The sequence below is a fragment of the Thalassophryne amazonica genome, chromosome 19 (genome assembly GCF_902500255.1).
Source record: "Thalassophryne amazonica chromosome 19, fThaAma1.1, whole genome shotgun sequence".
Lineage (NCBI taxonomy): Eukaryota > Metazoa > Chordata > Actinopteri > Batrachoidiformes > Batrachoididae > Thalassophryne > Thalassophryne amazonica.
The window spans coordinates 2,426,729-2,446,524 of record NC_047121.1 but is presented as its reverse complement, the minus strand read 5'-3'; the positions used below and the strand labels follow the sequence as shown (position 1 = coordinate 2,446,524).

The window sequence follows — 19,796 nt, the reverse complement described above, 5'->3', positions numbered from 1 at the left end:
AACCAAGATCATAGTCCGTGTTCAGTGCCATTACGTCAGTCCGCGCTCCTCAGCATTTACTCAGCATCTGAAGTTTTGGGAGAAGTTGGGGAACATGGGGAGGTTGGCCTTTCAGGGGTAGTGGGGGAAGGATCAGGAATTCTGGCTTTCAGACAGTCGTGCAGTTCTCTGATGGATCTTTCCAGCTCCTTGTGCTGCTTGGCCAGGTTGTACAGGGCCCCCAGAGAATTCTTGCCCACATTCAGGGTGGTGGTGGCCAGCCCTAGCTGTTCCCTTTCCATATGCTCCATCATGCAGGCTAGCATGTCCATACTAGACTGAAGACCACACAGTTGAGTATGGAGGCCCTCCTGAGCACAAGAGATGTTGGCATTGTCACGGTGTATCCTGAACAGGTATGCAGCTGTCTGACTTAGTTGTGGCATGATTTCCTCAAATAGCTCATGGGGAATGTGATTTGTGAGGGGCAGGAGCTGCTCCAAGGTTTTTGGAACAGACTCTTGTGGAAGACGAAGCTCTCGAACCAAGATTGCCATGTCCTGTGGGGTGACCATGACCAGATTAAGGTTGTGCAGTCCAGGGGACAGGAAGTACAAGGGGGAAGGCATTTCGTGTGTGGGGGGAGTATTGTTGATGTCGCACAGGCAAGTGGGTGGGACACTCTGGGCATTTAGCAGCCTGTACAAAGCTCCCCTCTGTCCTGGTGGGTGAGTTCGGCTAAGGTCTACCCCTGCTGATCCTCCTCCAGAGGCACTGGGCTGATCAGAATATCTCTCCTGCCTTGGGGGTGGAAAGCTGGGGACAGGTCCTAGCAGTGAATTGGGTCTAGGATGCACTCGGGCAGTTGCTGCATATGGCCGACCTTGGCTGCCTCCCCTGGAGGGTATCGTTGCCACTGGCACATGTGACTGTCTCCATGGCATCTGCGGAAGGGGTGTGTTCCTGAGTCCAAAGGGTCCTTCAGGTGATGGTGGAGTCCTCGGGCCGACTCTTGCTGCAGGCAGATTCTGTGAAGCCGTCATCGCCAGGTGCTGGAACGATGAAGATCCTTCTGTTGCCAACTGGTTTAGCTGCTGGATGGAAGGCGGCTGTGGCGACCAATCATGTCTCGACCATCCCTCCTGCATATCCTCTTCTCCAAACAGTTCTGAGAGTCCAATCAGACTTGATAGAGGCAGATCAGGCATAGGTCCCTGATCAGGGGAGTCTGGTCTCTCAGCCATACTCCTGTGTCCTAGTAATATACATATACGTTCATTATTACAGCTCCATGTCATTCTTTCAGATATTGTCTATCCTATCCCTCATTTTTGTGGGTGCATGTGTGTGTATGTAAATGTGCGTGCATGTCTTCTTCCTCGTCTACAATATCACCAAGCACGGTCCATCCCAGTCCTCCCTATCTGGGGTGTACGCCACAATATTAGGGAGCTGGGGGCTGTCGGGGAGGATAATTGGTATTTCATCCATTTCCATATATTCTGGCTCTCTGTCTGTTTCGTTTGTGCTTTCTTCTAGGGCTCGGATGGCTAACAGTGGGAGCTGCCCTACTGTGGATGAAAGCAATTTATTGACCAGAAATTTTATCAAGGGAATACCACAACATATTACCAGCAAGACCGCCACCCCTGTTAGTGCCATGATTACACCTATCTGGTATAACCAGTCTTTCCATGATATCCACCCTCTCCTTAGAGTCCCAAACAGTGAAAACAGTGGGCCAATATTCATTCCATTCCCTACAATGTATCCAGAATCGTCAGTTTCATTTCTCCCTCCTATGGAGTTACTTAACAGTTCCTGTTGCATCTCTTCAAGTGTGATTAAGAGCTCTGTCAAATTTCCGTCTTCCCCTGTACGCATGGGAATAGCTGTGCAACATTCGGTGGCTTTGATCATAATACAAACTCCTTGTTCATCAGCCATCATCATCTCGATAGCTAATCTATTTTGCATTGTCATTAGCGAGGTGGCGTGCAGTTGTTCGGTTAAGGCTCCTACTGCTGCCAATGTCCAGTTCAGGTATCTTTGCTGATTATACCACAAGTAATTAATCCACTGCACCTCCTGGAACCTAGAACAGATTTTTGGAGTAACCCCAAACAGAGCCAATGCCCATCCCCATTTATCCGCATCTTCATCTGCTTTAACTCTGCTACTGTCTATGGCTTCTAACTGTCGGGGTATCCCTTCTGGTATCCCGTTTCTTACTGTGATGTTGTAGTCTGTTTTAAATGTCATTATTCCTCTTTTCTTACGAAGTTTCTGTGGCATGGGTTGTATTGAATTTGGCATTTCAATTACTGTTATTGCTCCTGTGAGCATCACAGGAGCACAAAGGCCTTTCCAATTCGGGGACAGCGATGACAGGAGTTTCCTTTTTTGTCCGCATATCCAAAAGATGTCAGCTAAGGGTACCGTTCCCTTAGCTAAATTTGGAGTAGATACCCATGAAGCATGGGTGAGATTCAGTCCAATTACAGACCCCCCTGTGGCCGGTACTATTTGTTCACACTGTATGCCTGCTGCTGGCAGGGTGTGACAGACGGTAATGTTCCATGCTGTTTTGGCCGGTTTGTATTCTTGCTGCTTTTGCATACACTGTATGTGGTGTTTTGGCTGGGTCGTCCCTACCTGCCAATCGCTTATGTATTGTGCTACTAAGCCTTTAGCTATACAGAATGGGTGTATCATCCCTTTCTCTATTTTAATCATAGGTGGAACGGTTCCTTCTGTACTTAGGGGCACTGGACAAAGTTTACTGTCGGCAGCATATTTTTCATCACCTACTGCCATTTTCATAACACATTGTGTATAGCATTCTGCTTGGTCTGAGTTATGTTGGGGACTCCTATAACAGTTGTTGATATCAGGTAGGGGTTTAGCCTGAGGTATCACACCTTTCCGGTGACAGGCTATGCAAGGCTTTTCACTGATCTGCCTAGCCGAAAATTTCAACCATTGGTAAAATAAATTGGTCTTCAACCCTTGTGTGCGGGCTAGGTCTGTACTGGGATCCCATCTCCCTAAGTGACTGCTTGTTTCTAGGCTTCTAATTGTCCTCTTTTTCCTTGGTTTGATTTTTACCCATTTTGTGGCTTCATGTACTGTAACAGTTACGTCTTGCTTGGTTTCCCTGCATCCTCTTTTATCACAAATTACCTCTATGTTGAGTGTTCCCTCCTCTTCACATTTGATGCTAATGGCTTCGCCTAATATGTAATCCCCCAGCTTTCCCTGTATTCCTATGTTCTTGTAGGCTTTTGATTTAATGTATACCAAATTATATGTTTTTCCTGTGTTTAGAATGCCTTGTTTAGCTGCTATTGCGGCCATGGCCACGGCACAGTCCGTTGTATGTTTTGGATGTCTATTTTCTCCCATACTGACCACCAGTAGTATTGTCAATCCCTTGAATAATTCCTTAATCATTGCTCTGATGACTGTTGAGATGTGCTACTAGATGTGCTACTAAGTGAGCCGTCACTAGATGAGCTGTCACTAGGGATGTGTGGTGTATCTGTGCTTTGTCTGGGTTGTACTTCCTGCGGTTCTTCTGTCGGTAAATCTACTGAGTTGCTGTCCGAGTCTGATGTCTCCTGTGGCCTGTCTATCTGTCGGTCTGTATTTCTGTCTGTCTGTTGGCCTGCGTCTCCAGTTGTTTCTGAGTCTGCATCTGAGTCTGTCGCTGCTCTATCTGGCAGGGATCCACTACTCTCTGAAGCTGTGCGTCGTCTTTGTTCAATCAGTCTCTGTGAGCGCCTTGGCCAGTGTTCGCCTGGCTGCAGGGAGGCGTGGCCTTCCCTCGGTGCTTCTTCTGGCTGCAGGGAGGCGTGGCCGTCCCTCGGTGCTGCTGTAGGGTCTCTGGCTTCTCCTGCTTCCCCCCTTGGCCCGGCGGCTCTGCCAAGACGAGCTTGCCGAGGCCGCAGGGGCGCTGGGCCACCAACCCTACAGCAGTGGTTTAAATGAAACCAAGTGTCCTTACCGTCTACTTTGACTGCTGTACGTGAGGCAAGAATAACTTTAAAAGGACCTTCTCGGCGGGGCCTGTCCCACTTCTTTTTGAACACCTTGACGTAAACCAGATCACCAGGCTGGATGCTCTGATTTTCAAGTGGAATCTCTGCTTCTCTGTCTTCTGTAGCACCTTTGACCTGCAAAAAGATAGTTTTGTGTATTTGGGTTAACTGTCTCAGATAAGTATGCCATTCGTCTTGTAGCTGCTCCAGCGATGGTCCTTCGTAGGGTCCTCTCAGGTATGGAATAGGCATCGGCCGACCTGTAAGAGCTTCAAATGGTGTCAAATGGGTTAGTCGGTTAGTTTGTGAGCGCATTGACAATAAAGCAAGCGGCAACGCATCCAGCCAGGTTAGTTTGCCATTACTGTCTGCTATGATTTTTGCTAGTTTGTTCTTTAAAATGCCATTAGCCCGTTCCACCGCCCCATTTGATTGAGGGTGATAAACACACCCAAACTTCTGTTTGATACCCAATTGTTTGAATGTTTCTTGTGTAACCTTGGCTACAAAAGCCCTACCGTTGTCAGATGAGATAGTATCTGGAATGCCAAATCTTGGAAAGACGTCTCGGCACAAGAATTTGGCTACCGTTTTATGGTCTTGATTTGCAGAGGCTACTGCCTCAATCCATCGGCTGAATCTGCATATCACTACCAAAACATATCTCATTCGTTTAACTCGATTTTCAGCTCCCATGTCTATGAAATCCATCATAAGATGTCTGAATGGCCCATCAGGGACCGGAATGTGGGCTAAAGGGGCTGTGAATGATTTCCGGACATTGTACTGTGCACATACCTCACACTCATTCAACAAACGGTCCACTGTTGCTGCCATATATGGTGACCACCAGACAGCTTTTAGTTTGTTCATAATTTGGACTCGCGAACAATGATCAGGTCCGTGGGCCCAAATGATTGCATGTCGTAATAAATTGGTGGGTAACACAAAATGTCCATGACTACTGCGCCACAGCTTGTCCGCTGGCCCCTGACTGCGTGTCTCAATAGCGCCTCGTTTAACCCACATTCGTTTTTCTTCTCCACTGGCCCTACTTTGAGCCACTATCAGTGCGTCAAGTGAAACCAGTGGGGCACAATCTTGGATGGTTAGCAGGGGAAACATATTTTCTCCTTGTGCTCCTTTGCGAGCTGCGTCATCTGCTAGATTGTTACCTTGAGCTATGATGTTATTATTCTTTTGATGACCTGCACATTTAATGATGGCTACCTCAGACGGTAATTGGAGAGCTTGTAACAGTTGGGAAATCGCTTCTCCATGAGTGACAGGGGTGCCATCTGCTCTCAGGAATCCCCTTTGTTTCCAAATGTTTGCATGTACATGACATACGCCATAAGCGTAGGCTGAGTCTGTGTAGATATTAACACGTTGATCTTTAGCTATCTGGCAAGCCATAGTTAAGGCTTTGATTTCTGCCAGTTGGGCTGAACAAGGCTGATCAATTCCTTGGGACTCCAGTAATTCAAAGGTCTCGCCATCCGTGTTTAGTTTAACAATCCCCATACCCGCATGCAATCCCGCGGCATCCCGAAAGCATGAGCCATCCACGAACAGGGTTAGATCTGCATCTATGGCGTGATTATACAAATGTACTCTGGCTCTCAAAAATTTCTTTGTCTCTGCCACACAGTTATGTGGAGTACCATCTAACGGTGTGGTCAATTTGGTGGCGGGATTCACCGTGTGACAACGTTGTATTGTTATTTCTGGAGCGGACAACACAACTTCGTATCCAGTGCGTCTAGCTTGTGTTAAGACAAAACGTTGACTGGTTAGCAGGGCATGTAACTGATGCGACGTGTACAACGTTACTGCATGTCCCATGATTATGGATGATGCTTTTTGAAATGCAAAGGCAGCTGCTGCTAGACCCTGATAGCATGGTGGCAATCCTGTTTCAATGTTGTCAAGCTTTGTACTATAATAGGCCAATGGTTGTTTTCCTTCATTTGTTTCCTGCATTAGTACAGCACAAGCATATCCAGTTTTTTCAGTAACATACAAATGGAAAGGTTTCCCATAATCTGGGTTACCTAACGCGGGAGCAGATTGCATGTCTGTTTTTAGGGCCTCAAAAGCTCCCGTTGCCTGATCTGTCCAGACGAGGAGAGCTGCATTGCTTGTTTGCCCCACTGCTCTAATCATGGCACGCAAAGGTGCAGTTTTTATAGCATAATCACAAATCCACGGCCGACTGTACCCTGCCATCCCAAGGAATGAAAGCATCTGTCCCACTGTTTGGGGTTTGGGAGCCTTGATTATAGCCTCCACTTGGCTTGGGGCTATACATCGCGTGGTTCCACACAACTGTCTTCCCAAGTATTCTACTTGTTGTTTGCAGAACTGCAATTTGTCCTTACTTACTTTATGACCTCCATCTGCCAATGCATGCAATACAATTAATGAATCTTTTTCACACTGTTCTTGAGTCTCTGATGCAATAAGGAGATCATCCATATATTGCACCAATGTACTGGGTATATCAAGGTGTTGTAAATCTTCAGCCAGGACTTTGTTAAAGATGGCTGGGGACAGGTTCAGTCCCTGAGGTAGCCGTGTATACGTTAGCTGTTGTCCCAGAAATGTGAATGCAAACAAATGTTGTGAGTCTGGGTGCACAGGCACACTGAAATAGGCTGAACACAGATCTATTACTGTGTACCATTTTGCTCCAGCAGGGATGCTTGATAGTATAGTATGCGGATCAGGTACTATAGGTGCATCCATTTCTATTATTGCATTGATAGGACGCAGATCATCTTCCAGCCGATACTCTTTGGTATTGTTTTTAGGGATAGGATAGATAGGAGTATTGCATGGGCTTGCAGTTTTTATTAGAACTCCAGCTGCCATTAGTCCCTTAATTACTGGTTTTATGCCTTCAATAGCCTGAGGTTTTAATGGATACTGCCTTTGGTGAGGCAGTTTTGCTCCCGGTTTTACTTTTATTTTTACTGGTAAGGCTGTTTTTACTAGTCCTACATCCGTTTTGCTTTTGGACCACACCACTGGTGGTATTTGCTCTAACAATTTCTCTTGTTGGGCCGATAACACCATCTGTCCCTCTGGTCTAGGATTGAGCTCCACTTTTTGAGCTATAGCCTCATCATTTACTTTTAAATTAATTCGTACAAACTGCTGGTCTTTTGACAGATGTACTTGTGGACTTTCCATGTTTTGCCATTCTTCAACTTCTGAGGCTGTCTTTACCATTGGACCTAGGTCATGGGATTCGTACTTTTCTGAGACTAAAAGGGTCACATGAGGCGTGGCATTCGGCACTTGATACCATTGTTGTTCAGCTGAAGTTAGCTTGACAGAAGCTGCGGCCCCTTGGGGGCCTAAATAAATTTCTGTGGTGGTTATGTGAAACAGCCGTTGATTCATCAATGCATCCCAGCAGCATGCATAGTCAGTTTGTTCTTGTTTGGCATCGAACATCAGGGTGACATGTAAAGGTAAACTAGGTGTGCATACTGCTTCATAGTGTTGTTCTGCTTCCATTTTTCCCATTCCAGTTGAAGATTTGAATTTTCTGGTTGTAACTTCAGCCAGTATACCATGGGTTGCACAGGTCGGACCTTATTTTCCATGTCCATAAGCACCATAATGTTGGCGAGTGCTTCGTCAGGAAAGTGTATTTGCAGTCCTTGATGGGTACACACTATCTGGGTTTGTAGCTTACATAAAATGTCTCTTCCCAGCAAATTCACAGGTGTATTTTGTGAGTATAACAGGGGTGCTTCAATTGTTTTTCCTGCAATCTTTACAGGAAGTGGGCGTGTAAAAGGTATTATTTGAGTTTTCCCAGAGAAGCCGATGGTCTTAATTACAGACCCAGAGAGGGGGAGATGAGCGCCCATTTTCCCTATGCAAGAGTATGTTGCCCCTGTATCCACCATGAAAGGGAAATCTCTGTTTTGTATATTAACAGTGACGGTTGGCTCTTCCTTAGGTATCATCGAAATAGCCAATGCCACCGTTTCCCCCTCTGTCTTCTCTAGGCCTCCCTATTGCCAATAGGCAGAGGGTCCAACCCAAGGTCGGGCCGGACAATTTCTCATTCGATGTCCAGGTTGTCCACAGCTCCAACACTTATTAGAGGGTTGATCCCCTATTGGGGGTGTTGGTCCCATAGGCGGTCCCGCTTGACTGTTCCTGGGAGCTGAGTTTTGGAATCTGCTTCCAAATGAAGGTTGGCGAGATCCTCTTCGCCACCCTCCTCTTTGACCTTGAAAGTTCCGTGACTCTCCTCTCCACCCATGACTGTAGGTGGGTCCATTTCCGGGTGTGCCAGTGCTATGGTAGTGATAGTGATGCTCCACTGGTGCTGAGACTTCTCCTGCAGCAGTGCTCCCTGCTGCTCCTTGGGGGCTCTGTGTGGCTGTTACCACAGGTGCCTGTATGGTGGCAGCAGTGTTTGCCGTAGGGCCTGTGCTTGCCGACTCAAAAGGAACAGGGGTCATCATTGGTGCCTGGGTCTTTGTTTTTTCTTTCTCGACTTTGGTTAGCTCTCCCAACTGCATCTGCACCAATTTTTTCGTCAGGGATTTTGCTGCATCTTCTTCTTTTTGTTTTTCTTTCTTGTAGATTTCAAGATGGTAACAAATATGCTCAGAGTATAAAGCCCAATTCATTTTTGATAGTCCCACAACCCCATCTAGGGCTTTCTGAACCTCATCTGGTAGAGCCTTTTTTACAGTTATTTTAAACAGGATTTCAGTTGCTGGAGAATGGTTCCATGCATTTCCTGTTTCCTCCGCCCCTCTTTTCTGGAATCGGTGCAGGAACTTCTTTGGGCACTCTTCAGGTGTCCACTCCTCATCATCCAATTTAGAGGGATCCAAGACCTCAGGGTACTTTCTTCTCAGTCCTTCCCACATGGAGTTTCTATAGCGATTAAAGGGGACTTCATCATGTTGATTTGTGCCCATCATTTGTGTTAGTCCAACCTTTCCTGCTAATTCTTCAGTGTCATGTTTTCCCATGACATGCATTAGCAAGGCTTTTATGTCACCTAAAGACAAGGTTACCCCTGCAGTGCCTTCTTCTAAGGCAGTTATCCATCTCCCAGCTCCTTGGGTGATGTCTGGCAGTCTGTTGGCCAGCCCCACCATGTCTGTCCAGCTCCATGGGGTATACACATGATGACCATTTCTAACCACCAATGGGCATATGAGGTCTTCGTCCTCCTCTTCTTCTGTGCGGACTCCATACTGTCTTCCAGATCGAGTGCGACTGACTGGTTCCAGGCAGTCCATCCAGTCGGTTATATTCTGTTCTAAAGCCGCTATGTCTTTGGCTACACATTGTTGTCTTTGCCTGAGTCGGGCCTCTTTTGCAGTCTCAATGATGATCTCACCAGAAATTTTTCGGGTGGGTGGCTCTATAATGTGATTCCCTTGATTGGGCGTCGATTGTTGTAATATTCTTCTTTCCTCGGCGTCCCTATGTCTTTGTATTCTTTCCTTCGCTAGCCGAAGTTGCTCAGCTAGTTCTTCATTATCTCTTCTGGCCAGATCCAGTGTGTCACAGAAGCTCTTGTGCCACTCTTCGGAGCCTCTATAGCCTGTAAAGGTCCAGTCCGCTGACTTATGGTGGGAGGGGACGGTTTTCAGTGGACCTCGATGTGCAGGCGGAGCCTTCAGGTCTCTCTCTTTATCCTCGTCTGCCTCCGTGTCACTGTTATTTGTGGCCCCCCCTGCTGGTCGTGGTGTGCGACCACTTACTTTCGCACTTGGAGACCTTGTATGATCCATTTGACAGACTGAGGACCTGTCTCCTTGTGGCTCTCGAGCTTTTAGTGTCAGTGTGAATTTGCCCTCCACATCCATGCCTTGGTCCTCTTCACGAGTTCCTAATACAAATTGTCCAGCTGTCTTTCCCATATCATGACGTTTATATGGGGGTGGCTCTGATTCCCAGCTCGGTGCACTGGCTTTAGTCTCTTTGGATCTTTCCTCTGTCATTTTTTCTCTTTTCTGCTGTAGCCTCTGTGCTTCCTGCTTGAACAAGGCCAAAACTTCTTTTTCTTCAGTGCGTTTTTTGTTGTTATTTACGTTCTTCTGCTGATCTTTAATTTCTTTTTTTCTGTATTTCTACCGCAACTGCTTCACACATCACCGGATCAAATGATCCCTCCAAAGGCCATTGCCTGCCCCCATGTGACCTTTTGTGCCACTTTCTCATACATTGGTTGGCCTTAGTGCGTTTTCCTGGATATTTTCTTAGTACTAAGTCTAGCGGGGTACTTTCCCGACCTTGACCTTGAGAGTTACCCATGTAACCCTGACAAACGCTATGTGAGGTGTTTCTATGGTGTTCTGGTAGTCCCTCAGGGGCTGTCCTGATCCAGACCAATAACTTGCTGGCTGTAACACCTGTTTTGTATTTTAAACCCTTAAAAGGATTAAATTTCCAACTGCTATGCCCGTCTTCTTTTCCTTTAACTAAATATGAAAATTTACCTGTTTCCCACCGAACCTTCCTTGGGACCACAGTCAGAGTCAACCTAGGAAACAGTTCTTCACCTGGATCGGTTGGTAGTGTTACTAAATGATTTAATGGTATGCTAAGTTCTTTATTAGGGTCAGCACAAAGCAGCTCCAGCCACGGGGTTAAACCCTGATGCCACAGACGTCTTATCAGCAGCTCCCAATTAATTAGAGGGAATTGTTCTTTCTTTTGCTTCAGATTGATTACCTTAGTAATCTGCCATAATTTCTGATTGATCTCTTGTTCGTCCTGCCAATGTTCTGCTCCTACCCTGTCAAAATAGGTCCTTTCCAGCCAAAAATGTGTCCTGATTCCCTGGGTTTCGATGTCTCCGTCAGTCAAGTAATGTTCTGGGAGTATTATTTCATCATCACTTAAGTCTCCCATCAATGACTGTCCCAAGCATTGATCAGTCTGTCAGCTTTTTCACTATAATCTAAGCTTTATCTCTTTTGATTTATAACCAATTTTATTTATTTAATCCTCTTACAACCCTAACACTTCCTAATGTCTTTGCTCCCGACTTTCTATTTTCCTTCTAATTTTTTTTTTTTAACTTTCTGCTTCTCGTCTTTTTCTGCTATGTTTGTTTATTAGTTTTCTCTCTTTGAAATAATATCTACTTTCTCTGTATTTACATAGCACTCTTCTCCTGTCTTTTTCTTCACTGTCTCTGTTTCACACTTTCCTCTCTGCCTGTCATGCACCTCCCAAGTCCTCCTGTTGGGTCTAAATACCTCCCCCTCGTACTCTTTCACATTAATCTTGTATGTCAGCCAGCTTGCAAGCCCTCACAGCTTTTTGCTTGCACCTCCCCGCTTACTCTCCACTCTCCCACACACAATTTTTCAACAGCTTTATACACAAAAATTATTAAAAACAACTTTCTATATATCTCTATCTAGACTTCTGCCACTTTTCACTCCGCGGCTTTAAACAACCTTTTTATTCACTTAACACCAATGTGTTCTGTTTAAGCATGTATCTCTTCTTCACGTTAGACAGCTTCTCCGGCGCTGTCAGCAACTTCATATATTACTTTTTTCAAGCCCTCTTTGAGCGTACAATATTTCATTTACTTCTACGCCTTACCGCGCCTCGCGTGCGTATCCTGTGCTTAATATATTATTTTTCACCAGCTCCTTTCTGAGCATACAATATTTCATTTACTTCTACGCCTTACCGCGCCTCGCGTGCGTATCCTGTGCTTACTATATTATTTTCACAAGCTCCTTTCTGAGCGTACAATATTTCATTTATTTCTACGCCTTACCGCGCCTCGCGTGCGTATCCTGTGCCTTTCTGCACTTTCTTCTACCTTTTTTCTTCACTTACTGAGCTCCTCATGAGCTTAATGTGCCTTTGCACTGAAAATATTCTCTTTTTCTTTTCTTATAAAAAACTCATATTAACTGTGTACTTAATTACTTATTCTTCTCCCACGCCCCACAAGCGTGTATCTGGTGCCTTACTGCACTATTTTCTGCTTCATTAATTCTCATGTATTCTGCACTAACTCTTCATTCATTTTTTTTTTATAGTTTTTCTCTTTTCTTAAAAAATGACGTCCTTTATTGAGCTCTTTTACTTACTGTCAGCGGTGCCACTTTGCACTTTCCTTTTTAATCTCTTTATCATGTACGGTATTTCTACTGCGCCCCCTCAGGCGCTTATCTTGTGCTTTCTCTGCACGTATTCTCTTGTTAAACTCTTTTTTCTCACTTATTTCACTTCAGTCTCTGTTAAACTCTTTAAATAACCTTGTATTACCTTGTATCTATTTGTCAGTATACTCCCCTAAATTAACCCCTACAGCGCATGCTATCAGCCGGCACGTTAGTAACGAATTTCAACACCAATTATTCCCCAAGCATCCAGGTTAGTTCTCCACGCACTCTTTCCGCACCAGAGTTCATGAACATTCCTGACCTTTCACTCACATAGACATTCTTTTTCCCGGGAACACACACACCTTCTGAGCATTTTATCTACAAGGCCTGATCATTTTCAATCTTATCTTTTTTTAGTCTCTTATCAATTTTCTTAGTCCAGGTTCTTTTGGGTAAGAGGCAATTAAAAAATATCACCTGTCAACTTGGGCGGAAATCCCGACTCACTCCTCCAGATCGTGCAGAAATTATAAAAGGTTTCTGCTTACCTTTTAGTCGTGATCACTGTTATTTACGGTCTGGAGGGATGAGCTGGACTGCCCCAGGCTGCCGGAATGCCCCTGGACCCTCCTGAAGCTGGCTCGCCAAGTTCTGTCGCGGCTCGTCTTTAGTCTTCTCAGGATGTCGTCTTTTAGATAACACAAACTAATTGCAAGTGATATGCTAGAAAATGACACAACACTTTAGAATAATTCAGCCTTAAGCAAGATAAAATGCACAGAGTTTTTAAGTTTATTTAAGCCTTCGACACAAAGCTTAGACAAACTGAGTCCTCTAGAGAGACTGAATATGACAACCGCGCTCGTCTATTTATTGGAGACCCGCGGGCATCGCTCCTCCTTCGACTTTTTTATTTATTTCATTCCCAAGACATGGTTTTCTATTGGAAGCGTCCTCTAGTGAACCCTAAGCAGGTGTTAGGCCATTATTTCAATGTGACAAATGCTCCCATTAAAACATGAAGGATTTACAACTGATTTTTTTAAAAGACCTTCAGCCACAGGTGCAGCTGGCCTGAGGCCCCCTCCGCACGTGGCCTCAGCCACACGTGCAGCTGGCCTGAGGCCCCTGCACGTGGCCTGCGGGAAAGCACCTAAAAGGCCTTGGAAAGCCCCTGACAGACTAAATGACTAATAGAGCCCTTTTTTGGGGGTTGAACACCTGCTAGTTCAACCAGAGGACATACAGTTCGGATCAGGACACTTGATAGTTCATCACAGTTCAAATATGGACCTAAAAATTCTTCTACAACATTTTTTTCCCCATTTGATGCAACAACAATAGCAAGAGCAATCTGAGATTTCTGACGTCCACCAATCTGGATCTGGATCACCTCCAGAATTTAATGGAGACTTCCACGGCCTAATACATACCTGTGGTGAAAATTTCGTCAAAATCCATGCAGTAGTATTGATGTAACCCTGCTACCAGACAGACATACAAATAAATAAATGCAGATAATTTTGTTACGTCCTGGTGGATGTAATGATAATACTGTAATTTCCAGACTATAAGCGGCTATTTTTTTAAATAAATAAATGGACTGCATTTATATAACACTTTTCCATCTGCATCAGATGCTCAAAGTGCTTTACAATAATGCCTCACATTCACCCCGATGTCAGGCTGCTGCCATACAAGGTGCTCACTACACACCCGGAGCAACTCGGGGATTAAGGACCTTGCCCAAGGGCCCTTAGTGATTTTCTGGTCAGGCTGGGATTTGAACTTTTTTCACATGCTTTGAACACTGCGGCTAAAACAATGATGTGGCCAATTTATGTATTTTTACAGGCTTTCTTATAAGTCGAAGTACGTCTGTTGATGCTGTCAATTGATTTCCTGAAAGCTGCTCTCCTCACGCGCTGTAAATTCACACACAGTGTAAATATAAGGTCTTACCTATTTGTTTTATGAAGAAAACTCCCTCTCCAGCACTTTGTGCCACAGTTGAGCCATCAGCTCAGTTCGCGGATGGAGCCTTCTGCCCCGACCCTTCAACACCGGGTCTCTGTCTTGGCACAAGAAGTCGAAAAAATCCCAGCGCCTCATTAACATCTCATTCACCACAGACTCCATCCGATTCTGGCTGCATGTGATGAAATCTCAAGAAAAAGTTAAAATTACTCATAGTAGAGAAGCTTGAATCTTCCACTGGACTGGGTTGCTTGACGCGAGGACGTTCCGCTTCAAATCGCAGAAGCTTCCTCAGCTAAAATTCTTGCTCTGGAAGTCTGACTTCTGTCTGACTCTTGTAGAGAAGAATAAAACAGAAGCCAACAAAAGCTGGAGTTTTAAACCTAACCAGACCCCTCCTACTGAGAGGCCGACTGCTACAGGCTAGTGACTAAACAATAGCTCTAATTAGCAACTATTGTTCTGTAGTTAGCACACCTAATGGCAGGACAGCTGTCCCTCTAATGATGGGATGGATGCCTTTCTGATGGCTCCCTTGATGACATGAATGATTAATTACCATGAACAAAAGACTGAAACTCCTTTGACCTGAGTACCACATTGTACACAGGGGATAAAGCGTGTCTCAGACCCCCTCCCCGGTTAAGGCTGGGTTTCAACTGTTTCATATAGAATGCCTCCTTGACCCCTCTCTCAAACCATTCCTTCGCTCTGGCTAATATTGTCCTCAAACGTGTGGTTAGTGTCTTTAAGGTGGAGATGAACTGCAGACTGAGGTCCACTGGCGCCCTCTCTGCGGTGCTGGTATAGCCTTTTGTGTAAAGGTTGCTTCGTTTCACCTATGTAGTGTTCATTACAGTTTTCCTGACATCTGATAGAATACACTGCATTGCTCTGTTTGTAACTCGGGATCCTGTCCTTAGGGTGAACTAATTTCTGTCTCAAGGTGTTAACCGGTTTAAAGTAAACTGGTATTTTGTGCTGTCTGAAGATCCTCTGTAGTTTTTCCCCTACTCCTGCTAAATAAGGGAGAGACACTCCTCGTCTTCTTGTCTCCGTCTCCTGTCTATCTGGTCTCTTTGTTCTCTGGGACATCTGCACTTTGTCCAGGGACCATCGTGGGTACCCACATACTGTGAGGGCTTTCCAGACACGTTGTTGTTCTTTAGCCCTTCCCTCTGCAGTTGTGGGCACCTGTAGGGCTCTGTGCTGAAATTACTCAGTTTTCCATGTGGAGCAGAGACTCCATGCACATGCTGGACGATGTTGTGTCAGTATGTATGTGTCACCTTCAGGGGAAAAAAGCATTTACGGTACGTATTTAATTAAAAGTTCAAAAATCTTTATATCTAACATCTTTCTGTGTAAACAACATGGAGACTGGCGTGGCTTATAGACAAGTGCAGCCTATTTATGTACAATTTCTTCTTTCTTTTTAAAATTGGTGGGTGTGGCTAATATTCAAGTGCACTCTATAGTCCATAAACTACGGTAACAATGAGAATGAATGTAGTTTTAACAACTTAAACATCATTCAGTCACCGTTATTCTGTGCTGTAGTTTTGCAGTTGTAATTCTGCACTAACTAGAATTGGTAAGACATAGTTACTATTTTTTAAAATAAAATAAATGAACACAAACCTTTAGAAGCAGACTGGATTGAAGGTGATTTTTCTTAATGCGTGGTCGAGCTGTTAGAGTCAGAAGCTTCTACGATGGCTTGACTGTACTGTTCTTTATATTGAAATTCATGTGGCAAATAATATGTCAATATTATTTGCTCGCTGGCCACTTTATTAGCTACACCTGTCCAGTGGCTTATTAACACAAATAACTAAGCAGTGATTCTGTACATTTAGTCATCTAGACGTGGTGAAGACGACTTGCTGAAATTCAAACTGAGCATCATAATGGAGAAGAAAGAGGATTTAAGTGAATTTGAATGTGGTGTGTTCGTTGGTGGCAGACGGGCTGGTCTGAGTATTACACAAACTGCTGTGATTTACACCCACAGCCCTCTCCAGGGTTTACAGAGAATGGTCCAAAAAAAAAAGAAAATATGCAGTGAGCAGCAGCTGTGTGGATGAAAATTACTTGCTGAGGTCAGAGGAGAATGGACAGACTGGTTGAGTGGACAGACTACGTGATGTCATCATGTCAATTTGAACCAACATCTCTGAGGAACGTTTCCAACACCTTATTGAATCTGACACCAAGAATTAAGATAGTTTTGAAGGCAAAAAGTCCAACCCGGTACTAGTAATGTGTAGCTAATAAAGTGGCCGGTGAGTGTACACCGTTAGTCTGTGCTTCAAACTTCGGTTTGGATTTTAGGCCATAGCCCCTGACCTTGACTTAGCAGTGCAGCAGTGAGTCATGCTCACTGTGTTTATAGTGTGCAAAGTTCAGAGGTCACACAGCTTATTTTGATCCAACAAAATATGTCTGTAATCGTTTTTAATGGCACTGAAGTTCATCCGTGGTTAGAAGGAAGTCTTGTAGAAGTTTTGATGCTGAAACAGTTCACATGTTTTGATCTCTGCAGGCTTCCTCGTGGTGGAAAGCAGCAAGCCAAGACTCTGCTGGAGAAGCTGCGATGGGTCACCCTTGGGTACCACTATAACTGGGACACCAAGGTGAAGCGCACACCTCAGTCCTCCAGGCTGCAGTCCTGCTGATAATTCACATGGCGATTTATGAAACTCATTGTCCCGGCACTGATAACGTGTTGTAGGTCTCGTTTTTTAATTTAATGAAGGAGAGGAACCCCACGTCTCTCCTGTACAAGCAGCAGTCTGTTAATCTGAGCAGGAGGGCCGACGTGTCGTAGATACAAACACAGCACAAGCATTTGTTTCTGTTCTAAATATAATGTTTAAAAATGTTGAGATTCTCTTGCTGGTAAACAGGTGATCGCTTCCACGTGGACGTGTGACATACACCGTACAACAGGAACCATAAAACTAAACACATTTGACATTGATTGACAGCTGTTTCTATGACATTATTCATATTTCTGTGATTGAAAACAAGTTGCTTTTGTAAGATAGTACATACCAGGTGTTTCATGTGTGTGGTGCTGAACAGTGTTGATTAACAATCATAGTGTTGATTAACAGACTAACCACATGATACAAGAATGTTATTGTCCACAAGGTGGGAATTTGACTAAATGCCTCAAATCATCACAGCAAACAACCATAAAATACATAAATAAAATAAACACACACACACATTGCATTGGTTAAAAGGTAAATAAATGACATAAGACAAAGACGCTGACTTGACATCAATAACACCACATATTAGAAACCAGAAGAAGTACTTTCCCTCCTTGTTGTTACCTTGAATGAATACTAGTGAATCTGAGGGGGAAAGTGAACAGAACAGCTTCAGTGTTGTTCTTTGTGACAGGCGCTAATGTGTTTAAAAAGCGGGTTTGGATCCAGAGGAGTTATTTCTTTGACCTCTCACTCTCTTCATTCTCTCTTGGTCTCCAATGTGACATTAAAAACTAATTTTACATTTTTCTCATTAATAACTTTGTATTTGAAAGTACGCTGCCTTTATTTTGAAAGTAGGGTTTTGTTTCCTGTTTGTGAAGGTGTCATGTTTGTGTGTGACAGAAATATTCGGCAGACCACTGCTCGCTGTTCCCTGTGGAGCTGAGCTCGCTGTCCTCCTGTGTGGCGGCCGCCTGCGGCTTCCCAGGATTCAGTGCGCAAGCAGCCATCCTCAACTACTACCAGGCTGACTCCTCGCTGGGAATCCACGTGGACGAGTCAGAACTGGACCACACTCAGCCACTGCTGTCCTTCAGGTGTGAAACACAAACTACAGATCATCAGCTGTAGAAGAGTCTGCTGAGTCGCCTCTGATCACAGACGTTGTGATGCTTCTGGGTCAGACTGTTGAACAGGTGTTTGCAGGCAGAAACGACCCCAGTGGAATGTGGGCAGTCTTTCATGATGAGCCTTCAGAAGAGGTGATGTTTCCTCCTGAGATCATCCAAAGGAGTCTTCATTCCCAACAGGATTAGAAAAGCGTTTGACCTGTGATGGCAGAGCTCAGATATTTGGTTTGAAGAATCTGTCATCAGCTGCCTCCCTGTCTGTGGTCTAGTGACCCTCGACCTGTTCACTGAGAAATCAAAGCACTGCATTTCTCTGAACCTGCAGTACCTCTGAAAAAACTGAAGGCTGTCTTAACAGTTTCTGTATGGAGGCATCGCGCTACCGTACCAGTAAAAAAACAACAGAAAAAAACATGTCACATTAGAAAGTAAAAGTTGTCATGTTTTAACCTCATACTGACACTCCCCCCCACCCCCCGGTGGCAGTGCCGTGCTTCTGTAAGTCTGCGTCCTACGTTTCTGATGAGCTAAAATCACAAGAATGAGGAGTAAAAAGTACAGATCTGACCATGTGGGAAGCTGTAATTAGTCTGCAGGTGACTGTGAGGGATTCGCAGCTAACATGAAGTTCCAGCGTCGTAGTGAGCGTCGGTGTTGAAGTCTGTGCTGCTCAGAGTTTAATGACAGATAATGGTTGGTAATGTTTCACAGTTATTGAGTTGTGGGCGAGTTGGCAGATTGGCTGGTAAATGCGGCAGCTCTGCTATAAAACCTGCAGCCTTCCAGCACGTCAGAGAGGCATAACGGCAGTGTGGGAAGATTTGACAGATGGACCATTAAGTTGGTGTTTTGTGCCATTGTTCCAGGGTGTTGGACTCTTCGGGGTTGGTGGCTGATCCTCCTGTAGGGTTACACAGTATTCAGAATTTGATACGTCTATCTTTGATAAAAGTTCTCCTTTGCTACGATGGGTTTCCGTCAGTTAGGCTGCCAAAAGGCAGGGTTCGTGCTGACGCCGTCCTGATGTAAAATCAAGACTGGATGCAACATGTAAGATATACTGCATGCATACTGCATTCAAGATGTTAAAATACTGCGCTCGTTCCGTGAAGCGACTCAGTCCTCTCAAAGAGCTCCTAACTTAGTCTAAAATTTCCTGGCAATGAATCTTAACCTCAGAGTGAGCCAGCAGGTGTCTGAGAGCAAGTCTGAGCAAGGAGGGGACAGAAACTCCTGTCTTTGTGAGGAGGCGGGGTTGACCCTGTTGTTAGGCATGACGCAGTCCTCTAAGAGCTGTGATTGGTTGTCACAGAAAGGGGAGGAGAAATAAAAAACAAACATGCTCTGCCCTCCTAGTCATGAATGGACAGTGAAATCATCCAATCATACACCCCTGGCAATAATTATGGAATCACCAGCCTCGGAGGATGTTCATTCAGTTGTTTAATTTTGTAGAAAAAAAGCAGATCACAGACATGACACAAAACTAAAGTCATTTCAAATGGCAACTTTCTGGCTTTAAGAAACACTATAAGAAATCAAGAAAAATAATTGTGGCAGTCAGTAACGGTTACTTTTTTAGACCAAGCAGAGGGAAAAAAATATGGAATCACTCAATTCTGAGGAATAAATTATGGAATCACCCTGTAAATTTTCATCCCCAAAACTAACACCTGCATCAAGTCAGATCTGCTCGTTAATCTGCATCTAAAAAGGAGTGATCACACCTTGGAGAGCTGTTGCACCAAGTGGACTGACATGAATCATGGCTCCAACACGAGAGATGTCAATTGAAACAAAGGAGAGGATTATCAAACTCTT

General features: G+C 44.6%; 1 protein-coding gene across 2 annotated transcripts in view; it reads left to right on the top strand.

Moving 5' to 3' along the window:
• alkbh1 (alkB homolog 1, histone H2A dioxygenase) overlaps positions 1-19,796 on the top strand; it is a 75,019-nt gene that overhangs the window by 17,630 nt on the left and 37,593 nt on the right. For both annotated transcript variants that reach the window (XM_034159649.1, XM_034159648.1), the window contains exons 4-5: positions 16,668-16,758; positions 17,749-17,942. In XM_034159649.1, coding sequence (XP_034015540.1) covers positions 16,668-16,758; positions 17,749-17,942 — 285 coding nt within the window. The remainder of the gene's footprint in view (positions 1-16,667; positions 16,759-17,748; positions 17,943-19,796) is intronic.